This window comes from Clupea harengus, chromosome 22, assembly GCF_900700415.2.
Source record: "Clupea harengus chromosome 22, Ch_v2.0.2, whole genome shotgun sequence".
In the NCBI taxonomy this organism is placed as follows: domain Eukaryota; kingdom Metazoa; phylum Chordata; class Actinopteri; order Clupeiformes; family Clupeidae; genus Clupea; species Clupea harengus.
Genome location: NC_045173.1, coordinates 11,526,654 through 11,543,444, shown reverse-complemented (window position 1 = coordinate 11,543,444; position 16,791 = coordinate 11,526,654). Strand labels below are relative to the sequence as shown.

The window sequence follows — 16,791 nt, the reverse complement described above, 5'->3', positions numbered from 1 at the left end:
GCTGTATTACAACCATGCACATATATGCTTGTGTGTGTGTGTGTAAGTTAGTAGGCTATCACAAATGCATTGTATGTACGTGTGTGTGTGTGTGTGTGTGTGTGTGTGTGTGTGTGTGTGTGTGTGTGTGTGTGTGTGTGTGTGTTTGTCCTGGAGGCCCTCGGAAGGCAGAGCTGGGACTCCTACCTGCTGTGCTAAGCCTATGACGGAGGGGGAAGGAGGACAGATGGAACTGGGGAGGGGGGAGTTTCCTGGAACTCTGTCCTGAAGGGGTCAGAATAGGGAGAGGGAGAGTGGGATCGAGGGGAGGAGAGGAGAGGAGAGGAGAGGAGAGAAATAGTGCACTATGAGTGAAAAGGGGGGAGGTGGTTGGGGTTTGGGCATGAATACTCTTGTCCTGTGTGGAATGCATATGACTGTGTGTGTTTGTGTGGGAGTGTGTGTGTGGGAGTGTGTGTGTGTGTGTGTGTGTGTGTGTGTGTGTGTGTGTGTGTGTGTGTGTGTGTGTGTGTGTGTGTGTGTGTGTGTGTGTGTGTGTGTGTGTGTGTGTGTGTGTGTATGGGGGGGTATGTAGAGAAAGGTTAGTCATTTGTTTAGGCAGCGAGGATCTCATAATGAATACAAAACTGTCACGGAAGGCCAAAAATGAGTGTGCTTCTTCTATTAGATAACAGAAGTATGAGACACTAAGCCATCCAAGCCTGGCCCATGTACAGTGGAATATGGCTAGGTGATGAAGCCTCATCAGAGAAGAGGTAGAATCAACCACTGAGGGTCTTATCACGCTGTATTTTACAAACAACTTTTAATCTGGATTTTGAATGTTAATTTGAAGGCAAATTGTGCAAACAATGTTTTGCAGTACACATGACAAGGACATATTTTGTGTTCTGTTTGGAACAGATAATAACAAATCTTTAAGGGGAAAGTAGACAGCTCTCTGCCTTCAAACCACACTTGACTATTGCTGATGCAACCTGTTTTTTTGGGGGGGGTGGAGGGCTCTTTTCTTGGGAGGCAGCTGGCAACAGGTCACTGCAATCATCTGCATGGACACCCCCAATGCTGGTGACAGTGGCCACTTCCTGTGTTGTCGCCAGGGCAACCCCTCCCACACCTCTTCCTGACGTGTCTCCAGGGCCACCCCTCCCAAAGTCTGGAAACCAAACAAACATAAAAGAGCGACAGAGAGGGAGTGAGAGAGAGGAGGGGAGGGAAGGGGAGGGGAAAGAAAGAGGAGGTTTATGCTGTTCAAACATTACAAACATAAACACATTAATACTTCAAACCAACCATTCACCCACAAACAACATACACACACTGGAGTTCCTCGTGGGCCCACCCGCACTAACCAACACAGGAGGAACATAGGACGCTCCAGACAAACTCTCATTCTCTTTCACAAACACACACATGAATACAGACGTGCAAACTCATGTTTGCATCTATGCTATTACAATGTTCATTTCACACTTACATACTTTCATAACTAAATTAATATCACTGAAAGAAATTAATAAATGTTTTGGTACCCACTGAGATGTATGAAAATAACTGCCCTCTTTCTTACCTTTCCACATAAACGTGCGTTCACTCACAGAGACATGCACATGCCTCTCTCCCTCTTCTTGTTAGTAGAATTGGGGGCCATACACATAGGGGGAGAGATAGCTGCCACAGATAAGACAGTGTTTATGACCTTAAGAACAAAGTCGCTTTTATGACCTCTGATGTTGCAGTGGCCTAGTGTTGCAGTGGTCACCCCCACCACTTAAAGAGCTGCTTTTGAAGAGGGAGGAGGGGGATATTTCTCTTGTCTGCAGGATGACTCTATATATGTGTGAGTGAGTGTGTGTGTGTGTGTGTGTGTGTGTGTGTGTGTGTGTGTGTGTGTGTGTGTGTGTGTGTGTGTGTGTGTGTGTGTGTGTGTGTGTGTGTGTGTGTGTGTGTGTGTGTGTGTGTGTGCAGGTGGGATGACAGAGAGAGACACTGTGTGTGACACTCCTGTTGGCAAACAGTCCTGTGAAATCAGTGACTTCAGAGGGTGACAACAAACTAATGACCTTGCCAGCCTGTGCACATAAGTTGCTATGTCAATGACTACGTGAACATACTCACAGAAACGGCTAATCTGCTGCTATAACAGCACACATTCAGAGAATTTCCACTCGGTAGCAGAAGGAAATGAAACCATCGTCGGCTCTACTACACTGTAGTACTTAGTGTGTCTGCACTGGGGCTCATGTCTCTGGTGTGTTTACTGTGTGGGCTGTGCTGCTACTATGAATATGCCTGCTGTCTTACGCTGATGCATTGGCAGATTGGACCACGGCTGGACATCTCAGCTCCATCCCCCCAGGCTGGCCCTTAAACTCCTCCCCAGCCTCGGCTCACCACAAGGTGAGTGTGAGGGCACCTTTGACCCCTAGTGATCTTTGTGTTCTGGATGTAGTCATGTTAGCGCTGTTACCTGTAGGTGTACTGGTTGTGTGACTTCCTATCCTGCAGAGAGAAAGATGATTGGTTTGGTCAAATTGATGAGGAAAGCTAAATATGGATGAGTACAGTTCAGTGTGCATAGTCAGGAAGAGTCCTTTTGAAGTACGGAGTTCTGCAACAACACAACATTTTAATTTTTTCACAGTATTAAGAATGTATTCCATAGTCCTTAGGCCATGATAGGTTCACCAGTTTAGAGCTCAGAACTCCTAAGCAAGTCATTGCCTTAATGCTAAGGGTTAAGACAAAGACAAAGGTACATATACAATATAATGTTAGAAAAATCAGAAATTCTGCATTTGAAGCACTGAAGCACTGTACCAAACAGAAAGAAAGATATTAAGGCTAACTTCGTGTTCAGTAAGTGGAGTGATATGTTGTTCTTTACCTCCTTCTGATACAGACAATTCAAGAACAGGAACATAGTGCAGTACAAATAAGTGACTTCAGGTAAGTGAAATAATGTGTCATAATAACATATCACTGTAACAGTTCACACAGGGTTTTGCCATTATATATTTAAAAAGAAAAATGAATAGAAAGGTATGTTAACTTGCACTCTTCCACTTACGCTACAATATAGTTTTTATTCTTTCTACTTCATACCACCTTAGCTCTTTGTAGCTAAATGTTATACATAACCATGAACATCTTTTACATGTCTTATAACTGTGTTACTACAATGGCTTCTACGCTCCTGATGCATGAGTCAGTAAAGAGGGCACATTGTTTCCTCTCTTCTTCCCTCAACAAATAAAACTGGTCACGTTCCTGGCCATTGCCCTTTGGCAGTGCCGCCGCTCTCAGTGCCAGACAAACCTACGGGCAGATGGGGCGGCGCTCCTTTATGGCTGAAAGGAGAGCCGGTGCCAAGAGCAGGCATCTGTTAACTGCAGCATGCAATAGGAAGAATAATATAATCCACAGAAGAGACACATGGATTTCTCCTCCAGAAGTTTGTAGTCTGTAGCTCTCTTTCATCCATTCTCTCCATCTGGGCACCTGCTAATGCTTTGTTGATTCATCAGGTGGTATGCTATGAAACAATTACAGCCATTAACACATGTCATGTCATGCTGAGTTATCTTAGGGTGCTTAGAGGGAGATGAGAGGGAGGGGGGTACAGAAAAGAGAATTAGATGAATGTTCTTGTGGTCTGCTGGAGTGCATCTCAAAGAGAGAGAATAGGTGAAAGACTCAGACTTAAGGATGACATCTGCATGTAGCCTATGTCTTTACAAATATGGCAGAGAGGGGTGGCACAAAGGCATAGTAAGATTAATTCGGACACCTCTGACAACAATGACACCAGGCAAACAGAAGCAGATATTCTGCAGGTGTCAGGGCGAGTTTTATTTGTTTAATTCCTGAACCTGGCACAAGAAGCCTTTCCCCATCAGCTCACTGGCCGCCCTCCCCATTCGAGGGAGGGGTGTAGTTCCACTCAGCGAGGTTTTCATTAACACAAGCCCTGCACGTGAAGCGTGGCCCTCTACTGTGTAATCGCTGGCCCATAAATGCCAGTGCCTGTCTGGATTTACAGGGCTAACTCCTCCTGGCTAAGTCGCCTTTCAAAAACCAAAGCTCATGCTGCTGTGATTTCTACCTCCTGGCACAAGGTGGCTGTACTTGTTTCAAAGAGATCAAAGCATGCAGGGATATCGTACAATTAAACAGGCAACATTAAATGGAGTTTGTTTCACTTTAGCAGATACTTCTGTTGCTGCTGCACACTCAGAGTGCTAAGGGAGATTGTCTCAAACAAAGTTGGGCCCAACTGAGAATGTTTCTATCACTCCAAATATAACCATTTATAGGCCTACGTGTAGAAATGATGCATGTTCATAAATATGATGTTTATTTTTATGCTTAAAATTAGACATTTCATGGGAAAAGTTTAAAGATCAGATTTAAGATACTTGGATCCTAATCAATTAACTTGGGACTTTAGGGTGTACTATAAATAGCTGATTTGTGTTTTTAGGTTATTTTAACCAAAAGGGGGCACAAAGAATAGTCTAACAACAATGCAACCCTAACTTTACTCACCCAATCTACAATCTAAATACCTTTTTGACAAACAATTAGTGGTGTTATGGACTCCTTTACACTGTGTGATGTGTGTTACAATTAGTGTTGTTATGGACTCCTTTACACTGTGTGATGTGTGTTACAATTAGTGTTGCTATGGACTACTTTACACTGTGTGATGTGTGTTACAATTAGTGTTGTTATGGACTACTTTACACTGTGTGATGTGTGTTACAATGAGTGTTGCTATGGACTACTTTACACAGCGTGATACAATTAGTGTTGCTATGGACTACTTTACACTGTGTGGTGTTGAGTGTAACGAACATGTTTTTTGTCTAAACAAACTCATGCAGCTCTACCAAAGGCCCCATGAAGTCTTGAGCTAGCACAAACCAGCCAGTCGCTCAGTCACAGAATGTGTAGATCAGTATCTGTTGCCAGAGTGAGCTGGTATATGCCTGACAGCTATCAGGGCTTATGGTGAGTATGTAGAGTAAAGGTGTGAAGAAAGAGGAGGCAAATGAATAGAATAGAATGAGGAAGAATAGAAGGAAGATTGGAAGGAACCTTGACGAGAGACTTGTTTGTTTCAGAGAAACAAAAGGCACACTTTAGTTAATGTTTCATGACAACAGAGAGAGAGAGAGAGAGAGAAAGCAAGTGAGTGAACTCTGAACCTTACCTTCACCTGCTCAAACCTGAAGTCCCATAGTCCCACACTGTAACCGTGACGACGGTGTCATCTGAGCCACTCCAGAGGTCCAGTGAATCGCTGTGTTTACAGTGAATAATTCAGAGGGTGCGGTTGTAACACAACAGGTGTTCTACAAAGAGAGAGAGAGAGAGAGCAACAGCGTCAGCAGTTAAAGGAGTGTATGTGAGCAGGAGTTCCAGTATTGACTGGGCTCGAACTGTAGCTCTACAATGGAAGGGGAAGTAGATGACGAGGATGGAACTTTTACCAACATTTCTCTGGCTGATGACTCAGGTAAGACCGATGCTGACTGTATAGCAGGTTGTGTGGCAGGTTCACCCTCACTTAAGTCTGACAAGCCAGACACACCAGCTGTATATGAACATAGTGCCTATGTAAATAAGTTTCAGGAAGCTCAAAGCAGTGGGGCTTGTGTTTATGGAAAGATTATATTGTGACATTTTTAATGAATTCTGAACAGACTTCAGCAATACCAGAGTATTTGCACACATATCAGTTCATACATTTTGTTTGTGATGCTGGTACATTCTCAAACAATACTAACTCTGTGTGGAAACATATCCGACATGTTAGCTGAAGTGGACACTTTCATAAACACACTTTTATAACTTTCACACTTTCATAAAACCACATGACAGACAACTATGTTAAGACAGAACAGAAGTCTGCCTACTAAGGTCTTGAACAGTGTTGCCTGTGCTACATGAATGAAAGCCTACTAGTCATAGTAGCTGTGTTTGACTAAACAGATTAAAGGGTTTCCACTCCAGTGTGTTTCAATGCTGATGGATAGAAAAGAGCAAGGTGTTTCTTTCTAACTACATTACTCAGTGTTAGTGTTGTATCTTATCAATTGAATTGAATTGAATATAGTGCATACATATATGTATATATATATAGACAGTGTATCCATTCATGTATGTGTTTAAAATGTAATGATATAGACTAAAATAAATAAGGGTGAAAGTGCACATAAAAAAATATAAAATATATGCATTCCTGGTCATGTCTAACTACTAATCAGTGTATGTGTGTGGTAAATTAAATAAAAAGAATGTAATTAAAATCACACCTCGTTCTCAACATACACTCTCGATATACCAAGTTATATATGAATGACAATCAAACCTCTTTCTCTACATACACTACCGGAAGAGCCTAGGACTCCGAAAGAATATTTTGGCCAAAAACACGATTTATGTGGACTACAAAATATAGGCCTAGCTTTGACAAAAATAAACTTGCACTAACATTTTATCTTGTCTGTGCTTTTGCCAGCTGTCTTAATGTACACCCATAATTAGAGCACTCTTTTCCATTGCAAACCGGTGACCTACACTGAGCACATGGGGGACATAAACACTAGGGCTGAATACAGAGATCATATGGAGAGGTTTCCCCTTTTCAGGGTTTCGGCTGAAGTCTAGTATAGGCTTCACGCAGCAATTATTTGTTGATTTTTTTTTTTGCTAATGCATAAAATTCAACACTGATATAGCCTAATGTCATTCCATTGAATAATTGAGTGATTTCAGTTTGTTGGAGTCTACGTATTTGTTTTTATTGTATTATTTCAGTGCCATGTCTGAATTGCTAACACATTTTCAAGGCCTTCGGCAATGGCAGTCTCCATTTGCCATTAATATCCACCAGGTGGCACTGACTTGCCAATTCAAAACTCTACTATTTGTAACTCTTCTATTTGTGTATAGGATATATTTTTACACAAACAGTGACTGCTATTCAATATTTATTGAAGATCTTATATTGAATGTAGTCATTTAACAAAAATATAGGTGATCTTACTGTAATTCATTTATCATAAGATCCCGACTCTGTCTCCATCTATCGGAATAGACAACGTTATACCACACTTCTGTTATGAGTGCAGGAAGATGAGGTAGCTTGTGTCATCGGTTGGAGGAATACGGTCAGTGTGTGTTGGCTTTGGGACGTTCCTGTAGCCTAACGAAGTATTTTGTACCAACGGTGAGAAACACGTTGTTTGTACTACTGAGGCATATGATAATAGGTTTTGGATTTTAACCAGTGAAATAACGTTAAGGCACTGCACAGATTTTATGTCCATTATTACATAGTATTATTAGCTAGCATAGCTAGCAATGGCCATCACCTTGTTTTAGCCACCCAGTTGGAAACATAGGCAAGGGCCAGCTTTGGAAAGAGAAGCTAAGTTTAGCCATGTAGCCTTACATATGCTTGCTAGCTACATCTTACAGCAGTGTTTATGTTAGGGTGGTAACGTTAGCGTTATTCATGAAACCGACCTGTGAAACAGCCAAGTGCCGAATGGCAAAGGCCACTATATCATATGTTGTTTCATTTATTGATATAACGTTAATTGCTGTGTAACGTTGACAACATTAGCGAAGGACGTTCGCAAGTACAATTCAGCTAGGATGTCTAGCTAGGTAGCTAACGTTATCTACCGACTTGTGACTTGAACTATGTTTTTATGCTAACTTCAGCTGTGCCCCCGCCCAATAGTCAGCGTTAACATGGATGCTAACCGACTAAGGATTAAAGCCGCAGTTAACGTACACATGTAGATTAACGTTAACGTGTATCGTTTTGGAACTAATGTTAACGATAGTTAACACCAGTTGATAGATTGAGCGTACCCCTGTGAAAAAATAATTGGTACATGAACTTGCTACTGCTTCTGTTTGTTAGCAGATGGCTAGCTCTGATAGTTCTACCAACATCTACATCCTAAGTGGAGTTAGATTTCCCTCCCGTGATTTAGCTAACTTAATGTAGGGAAGAAGTTGTGTGGCTGTTGTGGGTGTTTTGCTGAAAATCCATGTAGTACATATGTTATTATAACCTTGTACGTGTTTTTAATTAAAAGGTGGGTTAAAGTAAAATGTGCCACAGTACATGTAACACTATAAGTACTGATGGTTAGTGTTCTGTGTTATAATCGGCTCATAATTGTTCTATTCCAGTTGACAGAGGATCTGCAGCACTGCGTTCCAGGAACCACAACGATTACTTCATCATGAATTGTGACTTGGATGGTACAGGTCCCATTTAAACCTTCATAGATTTGGTCTTAACTGCATTGCTGTTCATGTATCTTATTAAGGGTCTCGTTTCCTTAAATAATTTTGAGGTGTATGTTTTGTCACGCCAGTGGACGTGGAGAACCAGGTGGAACTGGAGGAAAAAACGAGGCTCATCAATCAGGTCCTGGAGCTGCAGCACACATTAGAAGGTAAAAAAAATACCTGTCCACCACAGCAGTTGCATGTAATATGTCAAGAAAGGCATATTAGTTTAGCATTACAAATACCCTCTTAGACTTCTAGCTTCGGGGGGGGAGCTTTGGTGGTTTTTGTTAGCTACTTTATTCTTTTCTTTATTCTACTTTATTCTTTTCCTTTGCTTTGCTTTGCTTTTTCATTTCAGCCGTCTCTATCCAGTCTCCCATGCCTCCCATGTACTCAACACTGCTGAGCTCTTCTTTTCCTTATGCTCTTACAGATGCACTTAACAATCTAATGGTCCGTTTCAATGCCTGAGGGGAAATGGCTGACCTAACAGAAGACCTCTCAGAGTTGTCTTAAAGTGTTTAAATGGATTTGAGATGCCCAAAAAGCATTTATGTATTGATTTCAGGACTAGACAGTAACAGTGGTCTGGCAGGCCATAAAATATGGCTTAATGTTTACATGTTGCTAACCCTAACTTTACCACCACAAGTAAAGCTATGGCATGACACACAACTTAAATGTTGAGCTCTGTTAAACCAACCTGATGTGCTTTTTGGTAGGTCAAATAAATGTGCAGTTTAGCTTTAAAAATGACTGATATTTTTTTCCGTAAAGGTCAACCCCTACATTTGTCCCCTAATTTGTTGGTCCTGCATAATAAGTGTCATTGAATCACTTCATGACTGCACTGTGAACTTCTTTGGGGAAAAACAGTTGACATTGATGCTGGGGCTCATACCACCTGAACTATAACTACACACACCTGAGGACCCACTGATTTTATTTGGCTGTCAGCACGTAGCTGATCCTGAACGATGGCTGCTCTCATCCACTGCCTGCTCTTATGCAGTCACTTTTCAGGATGCGGGAGTGAGATGCTCCGCAGTCGTTGTTAAGATTAGAAGGTCTAACTGATTGCTATCGTCTTTCTGTGTTCCGCAAGACCTCTCGGCAAGAGTAGACGCAGTGAAGGAGGAGAATCTGAAGCTGAAGTCGGAGAACCAGGTTCTGGGCCAGTACATCGAGAACCTCATGTCTGCCTCCAGCGTGTTCCAGACCACTGACACCAAAGGGAAGCGGAAATAGAAAAGAATGAATTGTAAGAGAGGGAGGGTGATAGAACCTCCCGCTTCTCTTCTTATTCCAGCCCCACCCTACTCCCTGTTCCCCCAGCAGACTCCTTGGCCTCAATACGAGACCCTGTTTACGCAGTTATGACCCTCCTCACTAAACACACATACTTCACTTATAGTCTTTTTTTTTTGTATGATTAATGTTATTTATGATTTTCTTTTGTATATTTGTCATGTTATGTATGACTTGTGGGTAGAGTTGAGTATTTTCTGCTATGAGAAGTATTATTGTGTCATGGTTGATGGTTAGCAGGAGCCTGTACAGGTGTGTGTCCTGTGCCCTGTCTAGTTCACGAGGGTTGGATCCAAAATAATTCCTACCACACTCAGTTACATTTTGATATCTGTTTGTCGAATATTTATTTTGTTCAAAAGATCAAGGTTGTATGTGCTAAGGAGCTAAGCACAGGATATATGTCTGAAAATGAACTGTGTATTGTTTATTATACTGCACAAAGAATTATGTTCCTCTGAGTGTGATGGTGGCGATATTGATCTGATTTTCAAGACTACAGTTCTCAAATACATTTTAGAAGTCACTAATTAATCCACAACCCAGAGGAATTCACAACAAAACCCCTAAAATCAGCATGTAGATTACAACAACAATGTGCATGAAAAAGGGACCTTACTTTTTTAGTGAGTGGTGTACAAAATTGTATTTGCTCTGGCTTTCCAAGGTCAAAATTATAGATGGTGCACCTCAACCAACTATTCTTGACTAGACTTCTACTGGCGTGAGTGAAAAGGATAGTGACATTTGAGGTCGTTTTCTAAGCCTGTGTGGAAGAAAAAGAATGGGAAAACTAAGTGATATCGATCTGCACGAGGCATATGGATCCACTTACTGCAGATTTGTTACTCCAGGATTTGAAGGGTGGACAGGAGACACTGAAAAATGCCTGCCTCTACAATGATAGTAAAACTATCAGATTTCAGCAGACAAAATTTGTTAAAGTTTTAAAGCGTGAATGGATTATTGCCGACACATTAGCAGAAAGGTGAAAGAGACATAGGTTGCTCTAAAACACGATTAATGTTCTGGCATTATTTTGGGTTTGTCATGGAATGTTTCCTCTCGTCACATTCATTGTATGAAAGAAACTGCCTTGTGCATACATGTGTACATGAAATAATTATATTGCCTAAAAACACTTGTTTTAATAAAATTGTATTCTTTCGCCTTTCAGAGTCTCAAGGTTTTATGTATTCCGACAGCTGGATGACTATTATCCTTTCCTTTTATTACAAACATTGAGTGATGCCACCACAAAACTACACCAAGGTGAAATAAGTCTTCCCACTTTGCAATTGTTAGAGGTGCATCCATACTATAATTGAACCAGAGGATCTCAGCAGACTTGGGTGAAATAAGTTTGGTGCTTTTTTTCCCCACAATGAAACAACCATGGCATAAGACAGTATTTTGTATTAAATATTTATTTCCAAGAGCCATGTACAAGTTTGCAAACAGGGATCTGCCCTGAATGGGCAGAAACATGAACTAGAAAAAGCTGGAGAAGAAATGTCTGTACATAACACTTGAATTTAAAGAAAACGAAAACAAATCTCGTTCAGTAGACGATGTGAAGGCTTCACGTGCCCCGGCTCAGAAACTAGACAGTAGTAGCTACATGTTACAAAGCCAGTAACAAAATAAACATCCTAACTTCTAAAGAACTGCATTTTCATAAAACGAAACAATTTCTGAAGTAAATTGCGCATCAGTGCATTTTTATCTTTCAATGTTCATAACTTAGTAAAAACATGACTATGACTTTCTTTAAATAAGATAGAGAACAAATATGTCAATATAGAATCCTAGAGGTAACCTAGAAAGCAATTTAAAGGCTTTTTAACTTCTTGAATATTCTTCACTACATTTTATTTTCACATTTTATTTTTTCTCCTAAAATGTGCCATTTCATCCATCTTCCAGATTGGGCCTCACAACTTTGGATATGAAATTCAATTGTCTGTGGTGATTTCCAATTGATGGACAGAAATCCCAGCAACACCTTACAAGAGAACTTCTGTCTGAGGAGGAAGACTGGATGAGGGGGACATACAGGAAGGAGTGCAGCGGGGAATGAGGCTGGAAGCTGGGAGGATGGAGTTGACAGAATTCAGAAGGGGAGAGGGGATGAGAAAGAGGGTGAAAAAACAGAAAGCCTGCATGCAGTTGGGCAGACTGATCCACCAGAGACATGCAGAGCAGAGAGAGGGAAGGAGGGGGAGGAAGTAGCAGCGAGGGAAGGGTTTTTCACTGCCAGCCAGTCCTTCAGTCCTTCCGTACTCTGCGTTTCCTGACTGTCTGTTTCATTCCGTCACCTGTGCTCTGGACCCCTTCGTCTGCCTCCTTCATCTGACAAACATGGGACAAACAGACACAAATACAGAAGCCTTAGTAAGTATCACTGAACTCGAGCAGTGTGTGTGAAGCACGCACATCTCCACAGACAGGTTGGGCCGTTGAAGAGATGAACTGATCCTTTCCCACCATACCTCGTCATCCGATGCCGTGTCGTTGGACTTGGTTGCGTCTTCCTCGTCCTCTCCGTCTTGGATATCGCCAAGAACCTCTCCAGCAGATCCCTCTGGCTCATCAACCATTTCTTCTGCCAATGAACAGGTCACATGTGAGCTCAAGGACCTTGCAGGCTCAGTGCTCAAAACAGCAGCAACAACATCAACAATAACAACCCAAAAGAAAGCCATGCTACATCGCATAAAAATCAACATGAAAACAGAAGACATACAGATGTCTGACACGCAACATTTTGCACACAGAGGTCTGGCCCAGAGATTAGGAAAGAGATTCAATGAGTCCAAGCAGTGGTGTTATTGAACACTACTTCCAGTGATGCAACAAAAGCACCGTAACTAAGAGGTTCAGGTGAGTGACTACGTAAATTACCCAAATCTCCCTTGGCCTCAGCAGTTTCAGCTTCAGCATCCTCCTCAGCATCCTCCTCGGCATCCTCCTCTGCATCCTCCTCTTCATCTCCTTCTCCCTCTGCCTCTCCCTCAGCCTGCTCTTCATCAGCCTGCTCTTCCTCAACCTGCTCTTCATCATCTTCCTCTTCTTCCACATTCGCTGCCTTGGGGATATCCACCTTCTTGTAGACATAGTCATCCTCTGCCTTCTGTAATAGAGGAACAAAACCAGAATAATTTAAAAGATCCTTACTCTCACCTGCACATCCTCACAGCTTAGCCCATGTTTACACCTCTGACATCCATTGAGTAACTTGGGTTTGTAAAATTCACAGGTTTCCTTCATGTTATCATCAGACCAATACACAAGAGGGTAACCTAGCTGTAGATTGGAAAAATTATTTTCTCTGAAAAAAACTATGTTACTTCAAAAGTCTGGATGGAATGGGCATCTGAGGAAGACTGATGGCTAACTCTACTGGGCTGGCTGCAGTAGGTTGCTCAGGAATTGAGAAGGGGGTGCCTTGCAAGAACTCTCTTACCTTGGGCCAGCAGAAGAGCACACCAAGGCCGATAGGGAGACCCACAGTCAAGATGTAAATGATCCAAAGCCAAGGCTTCTCCTCTGCAGCCACGATCAGCTGACTCAACATGCCAGGCTAGAGGACACACACATACAGAAGGAAGGTCACCAGTGTGTGTGGCTATGACTGTCTGTGTGCATGTGTCTGAGTCAGTCATGAGGCAGAGGAGGAAGGGAGATCAGATACAGAACTGCAAGTGTGTGTGTGTGTGTGTGTGTGTGTGTGTGTGTGTGTCAAATTCCCTTGAAAAGCTCTATGAAAATCTTCTGCTAATAAACAAAACCACAGCTGACAAAACCCCAGCACAGGTGCATTAAAAAGTATTCACATCATTTATTTTCTTTTTTTAATGTTCATAACCTGTCAAGGGCACTAACCTGTTCAGTCCAGAGACAACATTACTGACATTCGTATATTTCCACTGCTCTATTGCACACTAATATGCACTGAAATTAGTTATGTGTTCCTACTTTATCTATTAGAGACTCTAGTAAGTAAAAAGCATCTGTATGTGTGTGAGTGTGCCTGTAGTTACCTCATTGGCACTGGCCACCAGCTTCTTGAGTCCCCAGCTGTCTGAGGCCCAGCGGTCAGCCACCGCCTTCTCCGAGGTGATGATGAAGTTGTCAAAGTAGATGTCAGAGGTCATGGACCACAGCTCCAGCCCCACCGCCCTGAAGGCACTCATACGGAATGGGTGCAGGTCCTCAAAGAAGTCTGGGTTGTCGATCTTACGGGGACTCCACACACCCTGGATGATGCCCATACATTATTATAGGTCTTTGTGCACTTTGGATACAGCGAATCTTCATAAAATGCATGGTACTTTCAAATTACCAAAATCCTTCAACTTGATCCTTTAATTCCTTTCCTTTGCTTGATTTGACTTCTGTGCTGTCACCTATATCCAGTGATCCTAACTCGTTTGCAGTTTGGTACTTCTCAGCCTATTCTTTAACAAGTGGATAGCATGCTAACAACTTCTTAATAAGAAGCTTTGATAGCAATTTTGAGGTCAATACTTTGCAGGAGTTAAACACTGAGTTAATCATTCTAATCACCAAACCGACTTCGGTGCAGTTTACGATTAAGCATAGAAAAAAAACCATTGACATTTTGGTTAACCGCTCGGCAGTAATGCAGGACAATGTCTATAGTGGTTTACCTGGAAGTTGAGGTTATCAATAAGGGGGGCCTTCCATTTGCCCTTGTAGTGGGGATTGTTGATCGTGGGGATTTTCCAGGTTCCACACCCTGGGGCCATCTCACATGCTGGGTTGGGAATCTGAGGAGCCTCCCACTCTCCGTCCATTTCCTCATCCCTGGGGAAAACAGTTCAGTACTTCCTCACTTTATAGCAATGAATATTACTACACAATCATTAAAGTGGACAATATTACAAATATTTTGAGGTGTCTTCTTAGCCTTACCAGTCATCTGGTTTCTCAGCGCTGGGGTCAGAGACCAGCTCTGGCTCATCATCCAGCCAGCCCTCTGGCTTCAAAGCTTTAGGGTCCTCCACCAAGGCTGGGGCTTCTTCATCCCTACAGCAGTTGACAACAGTTATTCTCAATAGCATTTACCCACTCAACAACATGAGATTACCCAATTACCCGTTTCTAAAGGTTTTCTCCTAAATCCTATTCACAAATCCGCTGAAATCAACTTGTACTAAGGGAAAGTAAGAACTGCTGAGCTAAGAGAAAGACTCTGAAGACAGGTTTTTGTCTAGACAGAAGCTAGTTTAATTTTACAATTAAAATATCAACATGCATTCAAATAATTTTTGGCAATGGATGGATTGTTCTCGGTTGATTGGTGGCATTTTTACACCCCTTACAAGCTCCACAATTTTTCCCTTGTGATTGCTACGGTAACTTGTAAGTGATTCTGCCTCTGCATTCCAAGTTCAGAGCTATTTTCAGGCTTCAGATGCTTTGTGAATACAGGCACTTATCTACTGGCTTGGTGCCTTAAAAAAAGTGTATAGTGAATATTTTAAAAGTAAACATTCTAAGGATTTCCTGAGTCATCACAGGTGGACACATGCCGTTGTGAATCTTTGCCTTTGCCTTGCATTGTGAAAGAAAGACAGAAAGAAAGAAAGAGGGATGGGGAGAGAGAGAGCTAACAGATGCTTTTCTGTTAATGCACATAAAAATGCCACTGGATAAGAGTCCGCATTGCCTGTACCAGACACAATTGAACTCACCAGTCGTCTGGCTTGATGGCCTCTGGGTCTGGAATCTTGGCCCTCTCATCCCAGTCTTCTGGCTTACGGTCTTTGGGGTCATCAATCTCTTTAGGTGGATTGACAGGAGGAACAACGTCGTTGAGGAGGTTTCCCTGGCTCACCCTTGACTGGTCGATGAACATCTCATAGCTGTTGTCAGGGTTGAGCACTAACAGAGTTCAAAGAGGGGGGAAAAGTCACACAAGCACAGCGCTGGAGTAATCATATGCAGTTTCATAGAGTAATGTTGAGGATGTGTTGGCAACTTTATTTTCCTTTAGTGCCTCCACTTCCCATTTGCCTGAAGAGAGAATGGTTATCTTAGTTCCTCAATACAAAAAAAATCCCATAAACCCTTGTTATGCATGACAAATAATGAAATCAATGAAATCAGATAACATGTAGTATTCAGATATTCTACTTTTCTCACTCTCAATTAAACACAGAGACAAACTGTATAGACAAAGGATGTCAGGTTTATAAAGTGCTTGAGGTGGCCTACTAACCTAAGGTATAGAGGTGAGTCTTCTTGTCTGTGTAGAACTTCTTGAGGTCTACACTCGACCTCTTGGCGTGCTTCTCCTCCATGTCTTTGTTAAGGGGGTTGTTGTGCCTGAATATGAAGTGCAACTTGTAGTCCTCCCCGCATTTGTCTGGCCCAAACATGATGGTATATGGTGTGTGGTCCTGGAATTTCTCCTGAAATAGAGAAACATACACATAAAGACAAACGGTGAACCAAGACCATGGCACAAGAACTTGTTAGGGAAACAGGGTACACTTCTATAGAATTGTATGGTATTTTAACCAATTAATTTCCACCCGCCTGGTGTCCTGTATGAAAGTTGCTAGACTGAGTCTGAAGCATTACATTATGACTAATGATATTGCATTATTCTCTACAAAAAAAGATAGAAAAAGGAACCATTATCAGAAATAAGAGCCAACCTACCAGGTCTAAATCCGCCGAATCTGTCAGCAACTTGATGTAAGCACCTCCACAGTCAATGCCATCTTGAAAATTCACCTCGTATCTAGACATACAGTATAGGATTAACAACTGTTAACTCAGAAGAGTTTTCTTATGGTTAGCATAACTCTTACTACTTTATAGCATTTCTCATAATAGCAGTGGGGCACTTACTGAACAACCAAGGGCTCGTCATTGAAAACAAACGGTTTATCCAGCATGGCAGCAATGGCATGGTGCTTTGCCCGAGACTTCAGTACCAGACCCAAATCTCCAGGAACTTTATTTTCCTTTAGTGCCTCCACTTCCCATTTGCCTGAAGAGACAATGGTTCTCTTAATTCCTCAATAAAAAATATAAAAAAAATATACACCCTCGCTAAACATGACAAATAATTAAATTGATGAAATCAAATAACATCTAGTATTCAGATATTCTGCATATCTCACT

The 16,791-nt window shown here is 41.9% G+C and overlaps 2 protein-coding genes across 6 annotated transcripts in view; one reads left to right on the top strand and one right to left on the bottom strand.

Moving 5' to 3' along the window:
• The first annotated feature begins 5,392 nt into the window (after positions 1-5,392).
• On the top strand, positions 5,393-10,804 carry LOC105908426 (short coiled-coil protein B). 2 transcript variants are annotated; one of them, XM_031559356.2, is made up of 4 exons: positions 5,393-5,521; positions 8,218-8,289; positions 8,406-8,486; positions 9,428-10,804. In XM_031559356.2, the coding sequence occupies exons 1-4, from the start codon at positions 5,458-5,460 to the stop codon at positions 9,568-9,570; spliced, it is 360 nt and encodes a 119-aa protein (XP_031415216.1). In that variant the 5' UTR covers positions 5,393-5,457; the 3' UTR covers positions 9,571-10,804. The 2 variants fall into 2 exon arrangements, with proteins under 2 accessions (XP_031415216.1, XP_012692382.1); XM_012836928.3 differs by lacking the exon at positions 5,393-5,521 and adding an exon at positions 7,108-7,237.
• A 237-nt stretch (positions 10,805-11,041) lies between these two features.
• The window catches only part of clgn (calmegin), a 9,140-nt gene continuing 3,390 nt past the window's right edge, over positions 11,042-16,791 (bottom strand). For 3 of the 4 annotated variants that reach the window (XM_031559353.2, XM_031559352.2, XM_012836995.3), the window contains exons 5-15: positions 16,516-16,657; positions 16,324-16,405; positions 15,878-16,070; positions 15,351-15,540; positions 14,569-14,682; positions 14,304-14,460; positions 13,674-13,889; positions 13,097-13,213; positions 12,535-12,763; positions 12,123-12,235; positions 11,042-11,982 (exon numbers count right to left, since the gene is read on the bottom strand). In XM_031559353.2, the coding sequence (XP_031415213.1) occupies positions 11,899-11,982; positions 12,123-12,235; positions 12,535-12,763; positions 13,097-13,213; positions 13,674-13,889; positions 14,304-14,460; positions 14,569-14,682; positions 15,351-15,540; positions 15,878-16,070; positions 16,324-16,405; positions 16,516-16,657 (1,637 nt within the window). In that variant the 3' untranslated portion in view covers positions 11,042-11,898. The remainder of the gene's footprint in view (positions 11,983-12,122; positions 12,236-12,534; positions 12,764-13,096; positions 13,214-13,673; positions 13,890-14,303; positions 14,461-14,568; positions 14,683-15,350; positions 15,541-15,877; positions 16,071-16,323; positions 16,406-16,515; positions 16,658-16,791) is intronic. The other variant, XM_012836996.3, reaches the window with a different exon arrangement.